This window comes from Oncorhynchus kisutch, linkage group LG29 (genome assembly GCF_002021735.2).
Source record: "Oncorhynchus kisutch isolate 150728-3 linkage group LG29, Okis_V2, whole genome shotgun sequence".
Taxonomy (NCBI): Eukaryota; Metazoa; Chordata; class Actinopteri; order Salmoniformes; family Salmonidae; genus Oncorhynchus; species Oncorhynchus kisutch.
Genome location: NC_034202.2, coordinates 37936033 through 37948741, shown reverse-complemented (window position 1 = coordinate 37948741; position 12709 = coordinate 37936033). Strand labels below are relative to the sequence as shown.

Below are 12709 nucleotides of genomic sequence, written 5' to 3'. Positions count from 1 at the left end.
CGCTGTCAAACATACACACACACACACACACACACACACAATGTCACACATTCTCACACACACACTGCCTTCTAATCATCTCTCTCTCTCTCTCTGTTTCTCTCTCTCTCTCTCTCACTCTCTCTCTCTCTGTCTCTGTTTCTCTCTCTCTCTCTCTCTCTCTGTTTCTCTCTCTCTCTCTCTGTTTCTCTCTCTCTCTCTCTGTCTCTGTTTCGCTCTCTCTCTCTCTCTCTCTCTCTCTCTCTGTCTCTCTTTCTCATCTCTCTCTCTCTCTCTCTCTCTCTCTCTCCTGTAGTACTAACGGAGCGTTGGAGCGTGACAGCCTGGCGTTAGGAGCTCTGTTCCTGGAGTACGTGGACCTGACCAGGATGCTGCTGGAAGCCGAGAACGACAAGGAGCTGGACGTCCTCAAAGACATCAGGGCCCACTTCTCTGGCATGGTGGCCAACCTCATACAGTGTGTCCCTGGTAACTATACACCCCATAATACTATCCAATACTCCTATAGTAACCACACACAGACCAAAGCTCACCCTCGCCCTCCATTTGGTAAATCAGACCCCAACTCTATCCTCCGGATTCCTGCTTACAAGAAAAAATTAAAGCAGGAAGCACCAGTGACTCAGTCTATTAAAAAAGTGGTCAGATGAAGCAGATGCTAAACTACAGGACTGTTTTGCTAGCACAGACTGGAATATATTCCGGGATTCTACCGATGGCATTGAGGAATACACCACATCAGTCACTGGCTATATCAATAAGTGCATCGAGGACGTCGTCCCAACAGTGACTGTACGTACATACCCCAACCAGAAGCCATGGATTACAGGCAACATTCGCACTGAGCTAAAGGGCAGAGCTGCCGCTTTCAAGGTGCGGAACTCTAACCCGGAAACTTACAAGAATTCCCGCTATGTCCTGCGACAAACCATCAAACATCAAAGCGTCAATAGAGGGTTAAGATTTAATCGTACTACACCGGCTCCGACGCTCGTCTTATGTGGCAAGGCTTGCAAACTATTACAGACTACAAAAGGAGGCACAGCCACGAGCTGCCCAGTGGCACGAGTCTACCAGATGAGCTAAATCACTTCTATGCTTGCTTCGAGGCAAGCAACACTGAGGCATGCATGAGAGCATCAGCTGTTCCGGACGACGTGTGTGATCACGTGTGATCATGTGCTGACCAACTGGCAGGTGTCTTCACTGACATTTTCAACCTCTCCCTGTCTGAGTCTATAATAGCAACATGTTTCAAGCAGACCACCATATTCCCTGTGCCCAAGAACACAAACGCAACCTGCCTAAATGACTACAGACCCTTAGCACTCACGTCCGTAGCGATGAAGTGCTTTGAAAGGCTGGTAATGGCTCACATCAACACCATTATCCCAGAAACCCTAGAAGCACTCTAATTTGCATACCGCCCAAACAGATCCACAGATGATGCAATCTCTATTGCACTCCACACTGCCCTTTCCCACCTGGACAAAAGGAACACTTATGTGAGAACGCTATTCATTGACTATAGCTCAGCGTTCAACACCATAGTACCCTCAAAGCTCATCACTAAGCTAAGGATCACCAGGCGGTGTCAGAGGAAGGCCCTAAAAATGGTCAAAGACCCCAGCCACCCCAGTCATAGACTGTTCTCTCTACTACCGCATGGCAAGCAGTACCGGAGTGCCAAGTCTAGGACAAAAAGGCTTCTCAACAGTTTTTAACCCCCAAGCCATAAGACTCCTGAACAGGTAATCAAATGGCTACCTGGACTTTTTGCATTGTGTGACCCCCCCAACCCCTCTTTTATGTTGCTGCTACTCTCTGTTTATCATATATGCATAGTCACTGCATAGTCACAACTATACATTCATGTACATATGTACATACCTCCTCAATTGGCCCGACCAACCAGTGCTCCCGCTCATTGGCTAACCGGGCTATCTGCATTGTGTCCCACCACCCACCAACCCCTCTTTTACGCTACTGCTACTCTCTGTTCATCATATATGCATAGTCACTTTAACCATATCTCCATGTACATACTACCTCAATCAGCATGACTAACTCTAGCCTCGCTACTGTATAGAGCCTCTCTACTCTATATAGCCTCGCTACTGTATGTAGCCTCTCTACTCTATATAGCCTCTCTACTCTATATACGTAGCCTCTCTACTGTATATAGCCTCTCTACTGTATGTAGCCTCTCTACTGTATGTAGCCTCGCTACTGTATGTAGCCTCTCTACTCTATATAGCCTCTCTACTCTATATAGCCTCTCTACTGTATATAGCCTCTCTACTGTATATAGCCTCTCTACTGTATGTAGCCTCTACTGTATATAGCCTCTCTACTGTATATAGCCTCTCTACTGTATGTAGCCTCTCTACTCTATATAGCCTCTCTACTGTATATAGCCTCACTACTGTATATAGCCTCTCTACTGTATGTAGCCTCTCTACTGTATGTAGCCTCTCTACTGTATATAGCCTCTACTGTATGTAGCCTCTCTACTGTATGTAGCCTCGCTACTTACTGTATGTAGCCTCTACTCTATATAGCCTCTCTACTGTATATAGCCTCTCTACTGTATATAGCCTCTCTACTGTATGTAGCCTCTACTGTATATAGCCTCTCTACTGTATATAGCCTCTCTACTGTATGTAGCCTCTCTACTGTATATAGCCTCTCTACTGTATATAGCCTCTCTACTGTATATAGCCTCTCTACTGTATGTAGCCTCTACTGTATATAGCTTCTCTACTGTATATAGCCTCTCTACTGTATATAGCCTCTCTACTGTATGTAGCCTCTCTACTGTATATAGCCTCTCTACTGTATATAGCCTCTCTACTGTATGTAGCCTCTCTACTGTATATAGCCTCTCTACTGTATGTAGCCTCTCTACTGTATATAGCCTCTCTACTGTATATAGCCTCTCTACTGTATGTAGCCTCTCTACTGTATATAGCCTCTCTACTGTATGTAGCCTCTCTACTGTATATAGCCTCTCTACTGTATATAGCCTCTCTACTGTATGTAGCCTCTCTACTGTATATAGCCTCTCTACTGTATATAGCCTCTCTACTGTATATAGCCTCTCTACTGTATGTAGCTTCTCTACTGTATATAGCCTCTCTACTGTATGTAGCCTCTCTACTGTATATAGCCTCTCTACTGTATTGTATGTAGCCTCTCTACTGTATATAGCCTCTCTACTGTATGTAGCCTCTCTACTGTATGTAGCCTCTCTACTGTTATAGCCTCTCTACTGTATGTAGGCTCTACTGTATATAGCCTCTCTACTGTATATAGCCTCTCTACTGTATATAGCCTCTCTACTGTATGTAGGCCTCTACTGTATATAGCCTCTCTACTGTATGTAGGCTCTCTACTGTATATAGCTCTCTACTGTATGAGGCTCTCTACTGTATATAGCCTCTCTATGGTATATAGCCTCTCTACTGTATATAGCCTCTCTACTGTATATAGCCTCTCTACTGTATATAGCCTCTCTACTGTATTAGCCTCTCTACTGTATATAGCCTCTCTACTGTTGTAGCCTCTCTACTGTATAGCCTCTCTACTGTATATAGCCTCTCTACTGTATATAGCCTCTCTACTGTATATAGCCCTCTCTACTGTATATAGCCTCTCTACTGTATGTAGCCTCTCTACTGTATATAGCCTCTCTACTGTATATAGCCTCTCTACTGTATATAGCCTCTCTACTGTAATATTTATTAGCCTCTCTACTGTATGTAGCCTCTCTACTGTATATAGCCTCTCTACTGTATGTAGCCTCTCTACTGTATGTAGCCTCTCTACTGTATATAGCCTCACTACTGTATATAGCCTCCCTACTGTATATAGCCTCTCTACTGTATATAGCCTCTCTACTGTATATAGCCTCTCTACTGTATGTAGCCTCTCTACTGTATATAGCCTCTCTACTGTATATAGCCTCTCTACTGTATATAGCCTCTCTACTGTATATAACCTCTCTACTGTATATAGCCTCTCTACTGTATATAGCCTCTCTACTGTATGTAGCCTCTCTACTGTATATAGCCTCTCTACTGTATGTAGCCTCTCTACTGTATGTAGCCTCTCTACTGTATAGCCTCACTACTGTATATAGCCTCCCTACTGTATATAGCCTCTCTACTGTATATAGCCTCACTACTGTATATAGCCTCTCTACTGTATGTAGCCTCTCTACTGTATGTAGCCTCTCTACTGTATATAGCCTCTACTGTATGTAGCCTCTCTACTGTAGGTAGCCTCGCTACTTACTGTATGTAGCCTCTACTCTATATAGCCTCTCTACTGTATATAGCCTCTCTACTGTATATAGCCTCTCTACTGTATGTAGCCTCTACTGTATATAGCCTCTCTACTGTATATAGCCTCTCTACTGTATGTAGCCTCTCTACTGTATATAGCCTCTCTACTGTATATAGCCTCTCTACTGTATATAGCCTCTCTACTGTATGTAGCCTCTACTGTATATAGCTTCTCTACTGTATATAGCCTCTCTACTGTATATAAGCCTCTCTACTGTATGTAGCCTCTCTACTGTATATAGCCTCTCTACTGTATATAGCCTCTCTACTGTATGTAGCCTCTCTACTGTATATAGCCTCTCTACTGTATGTAGCCTCTCTACTGTATATAGCCTCTCTACTGTATATAGCCTCTCTACTGTATATAGCCTATTAGCCTCTCTACTGTATGTAGCCGCTCTACTTAGCCTCTATGTATGTAGCCTCTCTACTGTATATAGCCTCTCTACTGTATATAGCCTATCTACTGTATGTAGCCTCTCTACTGTATATAGCCTCTCTACTGTATATAGCCTCTCTAACTGTATATAGCCTCTCTACTGTATGTAGCTTCTCTACTGTATATAGCCTCTCTACTGTATGTAGCCTCTCTACTGTATATAGCCTCTCTACTGTATATAGCCTCTCTACTGTATATAGCCTCTCTACTGTATGTAGCCTCTCTACTGTATATAGCCTCTCTACTGTATGTTGCCTCTCTACTTGTATGTAGCCTCTCTACTGTATATAGCCTCTCTACTGTATGTAAGGCTCTACTGTATATAGCCTCTCTACTGTATATAGCCTCCTGCTACGTATATAGCCTCTCTACTGTATGTAGCTCTCTACTGTATAGAGCCTCTCTACTGTATGTAGGCTCTCTACTGTATATAGCCTCTCTACTGTATGTAGGCTCTCTACTGTATATAGCCTCTCTACTGTATGTAGGCTCTCTACTGTATATAGCCTCTCTATGGTATATAGGCCTCTCTACTGTATATAGCCCTCTCTACTGTATATAGCCTCTCTACTGTATATAGCCTCTCTACTGTATATAGCCTCTCTACTGTATATAGCCTCTCTACTGTATATAGCCTCTCTACTGTATGTAGCCTCTCTACTGTATATAGCCTCTCTACTGTATGTAGCCTCTCTACTGTATGTAGCCTCTCTACTGTATATAGCCTCTCTACTGTATGTAGGCTCTACTGTATATAGCCTCTCTACTGTATATAGCCTCTCTACTGTATATAGCCTCTCTACTGTATGTAGGCTCTCTACTGTATATAGCCTCTCTACTGTATGTAGGCTCTCTACTGTATATAGCCTCTCTACTGTATGTAGGCTCTCTACTGTATATAGCCTCTCTATGTATATAGCCTCTCTACTGTATATAGCCTCTCTACTGTATATAGCCTCTCTACTGTATATAGCCTCTCTACTGTATATAGCCTCTCTACTGTATATAGCCTCTCTACTGTATGTAGCCTCTCTACTGTATATAGCCTCTCTACTGTATATAGCCTCTCTACTGTATATAGCCTCTCTACTGTATATAGCCTCTCTACTGTATATAGCCTCTCTACTGTATGTAGCCTCTCTACTGTATATAGCCTCTCTACTGTATATAGCCTCTCTACTGTATATAGCCTCTCTACTGTATATAGCCTCTCTACTGTATATAGCCTCTCTACTGTATGTAGCCTCTCTACTGTATATAGCCTCTCTACTGTATGTAGCCTCTCTACTGTATGTAGCCTCTCTACTGTATATAGCCTCACTACTGTATATAGCCTCCCTACTGTATATAGCCTCTCTACTGTATATAGCCTCTCTACTGTATATAGCCTCTCTACTGTATGTAGCCTCTCTACTGTATATAGCCTCTCTACTGTATATAGCCTCTCTACTGTATATAGCCTCTCTACTGTATATAACCTCTCTACTGTATATAGCCTCTCTACTGTATATAGCCTCTCTACTGTATGTAGCCTCTCTACTGTATATAGCCTCTCTACTGTATGTAGCCTCTCTACTGTATGTAGCCTCTCTACTGTATATAGCCTCACTACTGTATATAGCCTCCCTACTGTATATAGCCTCTCTACTGTATATAGCCTCACTACTGTATATAGCCTCTCTACTGTATGTAGCCTCTCTACTGTATGTAGCCTCTCTACTGTATATAGCCTCTACTGTATGTAGCCTCTCTACTGTATGTAGCCTCGCTACTTACTGTATGTAGCCTCTACTCTATATAGCCTCTCTACTGTATATAGCCTCTCTACTGTATATAGCCTCTCTACTGTATGTAGCCTCTACTGTATATAGCCTCTCTACTGTATATAGCCTCTCTACTGTATGTAGCCTCTCTACTGTATATAGCCTCTCTACTGTATATAGCCTCTCTACTGTATATAGCCTCTCTACTGTATGTAGCCTCTACTGTATATAGCTTCTCTACTGTATATAGCCTCTCTACTGTATATAGCCTCTCTACTGTATGTAGCCTCTCTACTGTATATAGCCTCTCTACTGTATATAGCCTCTCTACTGTATGTAGCCTCTCTACTGTATATAGCCTCTCTACTGTATGTAGCCTCTCTACTGTATATAGCCTCTCTACTGTATATAGCCTCTCTACTGTATGTAGCCTCTCTACTGTATATAGCCTCTCTACTGTATGTAGCCTCTCTACTGTATATAGCCTCTCTACTGTATATAGCCTCTCTACTGTATGTAGCCTCTCTACTGTATATAGCCTCTCTACTGTATATAGCCTCTCTACTGTATATAGCCTCTCTACTGTATGTAGCTTCTCTACTGTATATAGCCTCTCTACTGTATGTAGCCTCTCTACTGTATATAGCCTCTCTACTGTATATAGCCTCTCTACTGTATATAGCCTCTCTACTGTATGTAGCCTCTCTACTGTATATAGCCTCTCTACTGTATGTAGCCTCTCTACTGTATGTAGCCTCTCTACTGTATATAGCCTCTCTACTGTATGTAGGCTCTACTGTATATAGCCTCTCTACTGTATATAGCCTCTCTACTGTATATAGCCTCTCTACTGTATGTAGGCTCTCTACTGTATATAGCCTCTCTACTGTATGTAGGCTCTCTACTGTATATAGCCTCTCTACTGTATGTAGGCTCTCTACTGTATATAGCCTCTCTATGGTATATAGCCTCTCTACTGTATATAGCCTCTCTACTGTATATAGCCTCTCTACTGTATATAGCCTCTCTACTGTATATAGCCTCTCTACTGTATATAGCCTCTCTACTGTATATAGCCTCTCTACTGTATGTAGCCTCTCTACTGTATATAGCCTCTCTACTGTATATAGCCTCTCTACTGTATATAGCCTCTCTACTGTATATAGCCTCTCTACTGTATGTAGCCTCTCTACTGTATATAGCCTCTCTACTGTATATAGCCTCTCTACTGTATATAGCCTCTCTACTGTATATAGCCTCTCTACTGTATATAGCCTCTCTACTGTATGTAGCCTCTCTACTGTATATAGCCTCTCTACTGTATGTAGCCTCTCTACTGTATGTAGCCTCTCTACTGTATATAGCCTCTCTACTGTATAGCCCTCACTACTGTATATAGCCTCCCTACTGTATATAGCCTCTCTACTGTATATAGCCTCTCTACTGTATGTAGCCTCTCTACTGTATATAGCCTCTCTACTGTATATAGCCTCTCTACTGTATATAGCCTCTCTACTGTATATAACCTCTCTACTGTATATAGCCTCTCTACTGTATATAGCCTCTCTACTGTATGTAGCCTCTCTACTGTATATAGCCTCTCTACTGTATGTAGCCTCTCTACTGTATGTAGCCTCTCTACTGTATATAGCCTCACTACTGTATATAGCCTCCCTACTGTATATAGCCTCTCTACTGTATATAGCCTCTCTACTGTATATAGCCTCTCTACTGTATATAGCCTCTCTACTGTATATAGCCTGACTTTTTACTGTTGTTTTTATTTCTTTACTTGCCTATTGTTCACTTTAATTTGATTTGATCATTCTCTTACGGTCAGCATGGCGCCTATAACACTAGGATTGTGTGTTCGAAACCCGGGGTCCCCCACACGTAGAATGTGTGCTATTTTTAATACGACATCATTCAGGTTACTGTCATAGTTTAAAGGGGAAGTCTGGCTAAACACTGTATATTATTATTAATACGACATCATTCAGAATACTGTCACAGTTTAAAGGGGAAGTCTGGCTAAACACTGTATATTATTATTAATACGACATCATTCAGAATACTGTCACAGTTTAAAGGGGAAGTCTGGCTAAACACTGTATATTATTATTAATACGACATCATTCAGAATACTGTCATAGTTTAAAGGGGAAGTCAAGTGTTTTAAATAGATAATAAAACCTTTTATCTTTCTCTTTTTAACCCCCCTCCTGCAGTCCACCACCGGCGTTTCCTGTTCCCCCAGCAGTCTCTGAGGCACCACCTCTTCATCCTGTTCAGCCAATGGGCTGGCCCCTTCAGCGTGATGTTCACGCCCCTCGACCGCTACAGCGACCGCAACCACCAGATCACCAGATACCAATACTGTTCTCTGAAGGTACACACACACACACAAACACACACACACCAGTACTGTTCTCTGAAGGTACACACACACACACACTCACACACACACACACACACACACACACACACACACACACACACACACACACCAGATACCAGTACTGTTCTCTGAAGGTACGGTACACACACACACACACACACACACACACACACACACCACACACACACACACACACACACACACACACACACACCAGATACCAGTACTGTTCTCTGAAGGTACACACACACACAAACATACACACACACACACACACACACACCAGATACCAGTATTGTTCTCTGAAGGTACGGTACACACACACACACACACACTCACACACACACACACACACACACACACGGAAACATGGACGTACAGTATGCATATACATAAATATTCCATGGTTTCTCCCTAGGCGATGTCCGCGGTGCTGTGTTGTGGTCCAGTGTTTGACAACGTGGGTCTCTCTACTGACGGATATCTCTACAAATGGCTGGACAACATCCTGGCCTGCCACGACATACGGGTATGTCACCTCTATAAAGTGTTACGTCACCTCTATGAAGGGTTACGTCACCTCTATGAAGGGTTACGTCACCTCTATGAAGTGTTACGTCACCTCTATGAAGGGTTACGTCACCTCTATGAAGTGTTACGTCACCTCTATGAAGTGTTACGTCACCTCTATGAAGGGTTACGTCATCTCTATAAAGTGTTACGTCACCTCTATGAAGTGTTACGTCATCTCTAGGAAGTGTTACGTCACCTCTATGAAGGGTTACGTCTATGAAGTGTTACGTCACCTCTATGAAGTGTTACGTCATCTCTATGAAGTGTTACGTCATCTCTATGAAGTGTTACCTCACCTCTATGAAGGGTTACGTCTATGAAGGGTTACGTCTATGAAGGGTTACGTCACCTCTATGAAGGGTTACGTCACCTCTATGAAGGGTTACGTCACCTCACCTCTATGAAGGGTTACGTCTATGAAGGGTTACGTTACCTCTATGAAGGGTTACGTTACCTCTATGAAGGGTTACCTCTATGAAGGGTTACGTCTATGAAGGGTTACGTCACCTCTATGAAGGGTTACCTCTATGAAGGGTTACGTCACCTCTATGAAGGGTTACGTCTATGAAGGGTTACGTCACCTCTATGAAGGGTTACCTCTATGAAGGGTTACCTCTATGAAGGGTTACCTCTATGAACCTCTATGACTGGTTCTAACCTCTAACCCTAGACGTTACAGTATATGCTGCAACCAACCTCTACATGTGACACCGAGGTGTATTGGAAAGTCTGCCCATTTGGTCAAAATGTCATCACTACTCTAGTTTAGGTCTGTAGGGCTTCTCTGACTGTATCTGTGGGATATGCTCTCTTATTGGCTGACCTTTCCATCCCTTGTCTCTCTGATTGGCTGTGTTTGTTCTTCCCTCTCATTGGCTAACATTTCCCTCCCTTGTCTCTCTGATGGTCTGCGTTCTGCTCCCAGGTGCACCGTCTGGGCTGTGAGGTGGTGATTCTGCTGTTAGAGCTGAACCCAGATCAGGTGAACCTGTTTAACTGGGCTGTAGACCGCTGCTTCACTGGCTCCTACCAACTGGCCTCAGGATGCTTCAAGGCCATCGCTACTGTCTGTGGCAGCAGGTCGGGATATGCACTGTGTGGGTGGGGAGGGGGTGTGTCTGTGTCTGTGTGTGTCTCTGTGTTTGTGTCTGTGTGTGTGTGTTTGCATGTGTGTCTATGTCTGTGTGTGCGCCCATGTGTGTGTGTGTGTGTGTCTCTGCGTGTGTGTGTGCGTGCGTGTGTGCGTGTGTGTCTCTGTGTGTGTGTGTGTGTGTGTGTGTGTGTGTGTGTGTGTGTGTGTGTGTGTGTGTGTGTGTGTGTGTGTGTGTGTGTGTGTGTGTGTGTGTGTATGAAAGCTCCTAGAATGCTGTGTCTCAATGTACCCATTCAACACCAACAGTGTATCATTGTTGTTGGTGTCAGGAACTACCCATGTGACATTGTGACTCTGTTGAACCTGGTGCTGTTCAAGTCTTCAGACACCAGCAGAGAGATATACGAGATCTCCATGCAGCTGATGCAGGTAGGACACACACACACACACACAGTCTTGTATTGCTACCCTTGTGGGGACCAAATAATTGATTCCCATCCAAAATCCTATTTTCCCTCACCCTAAATCTAACCTTAACCTTAACCTAACCATAACTCTAAATTTAACCCTAAGCCTAACCTTAACCCCTAACCCTAAAACTATACCTGACCTGAACGCCTAACCCTGACCGTAACCCCTAACCCAACCTTATTTCTAACCCCAATCCTAGTTGTAACCTTAAACCTAACCCCGAAGCCTAAAATAGCATGTTTCCTCGTAGGGACGAGCTAAATGTCCCCACTTGTCCCAATGTTCCTTGTTTTACTATCTTTGTGAGGACTTCTAGTAGTTAAACAAACACACACACACACACACACATGTATTATATAGTACTATACAGTACACATGTATTATACAGTACTATATAGTACACATGTATTATACAGTACTATACAGTACACATGTATTATATAGTACTATACAGTACACATGTATTATACAGTACTGTACAGTACACATGTATTATACAGTACTATACAGTACACATGTATTATACAGTACTATACAGTACACATGTATTATACAGTACACATGTATTATACAGTACTATACAGTACACATGTATTATACAGTACTATACAGTACACATGTATTATACAGTACTATACAGTACACATGTATTATACAGTACTATATAGTACACATGTATTATACAGTACTATATAGTACACATGTATTATACAGTACTATACAGTACACATGTATTATACAGTATTATACAGTACACATGTATTATACAGTACTATACAGTACACATGTATTATACAGTACTATACAGTACACATGTATTATACAGTACTATATAGTACACATGTATTATACAGTACTATATAGTACACATGTATTATACAGTACTATACAGTACACATGTATTTGTTTGATTGACATATTCTGGAAGCCAATCTATTTGTGTGTGTTAGGTGTGTGTATCTGATGTGTGTGTGTGTGTGTGTGTGTTAGGTGTGTGTATCTGATGTGTGTGTGATAGGTGTGTGTGTGTGTGTGTTAGGTGTGTGTATCTGATGTGTGTGTGTGTGTTGTTAGGTGTGTGTATCTGATGTGTGTGTGTTAGGTGTGTGTATCTGATGTGTGTGTGTTAGGTGGTGTGTGTGTGTGTGTGTGTGTGTGTGTGTGTGTGTGTGTGTGTTAGGTGTGTGTATCTGATGTGTGTGTGATAGGTGTGTGTGTGTGTGTGTTAGGTGTGTGTATCTGATGTGTGTGTGTGTGTGTTGTTAGGTGTGTGTATCTGATGTGTGTGTGTTAGGTGTGTGTATCTGATGTGTGTGTGTGTTAGGTGTGTGTGTGTGTGTGTTAGGTGTGTGTATCTGATGTGTGTGTGTGTATGTGTGTGTTAGGTGTGTGTATCTGATGTGTGTGTGTTAGGTGTGTGTATCTGATGTGTGTGTGTGTGTGTGTTAGGTGTGTGTATCTTATGAGTGTGTGTTAGGTGTGTGTATCTGATGAGTGTGTGTTAGGTGTGTGTATCTGATGTGTGTGTCTGATATGTGTGTGTGTTAGGTGTGTGTATCTGATGTGTGTATCTGATGTGTGTGTGTTTCAGGTTCTGGAAGCCAAGCTGTGTGTGTACTCTAAGCG

The 12709-nt window shown here is 42.6% G+C and overlaps 1 protein-coding gene across 1 annotated transcript in view; it reads left to right on the top strand.

Moving 5' to 3' along the window:
- fryb (furry homolog b (Drosophila)) overlaps positions 1 to 12709 on the top strand; it is a 120883-nt gene that overhangs the window by 43456 nt on the left and 64718 nt on the right. The window contains exons 24-28 of the mRNA XM_031808761.1: positions 296 to 468; positions 8777 to 8937; positions 9365 to 9475; positions 10445 to 10599; positions 10942 to 11041. Of these exons, the coding sequence (XP_031664621.1) occupies positions 296 to 468; positions 8777 to 8937; positions 9365 to 9475; positions 10445 to 10599; positions 10942 to 11041 (700 nt within the window). The remainder of the gene's footprint in view (positions 1 to 295; positions 469 to 8776; positions 8938 to 9364; positions 9476 to 10444; positions 10600 to 10941; positions 11042 to 12709) is intronic.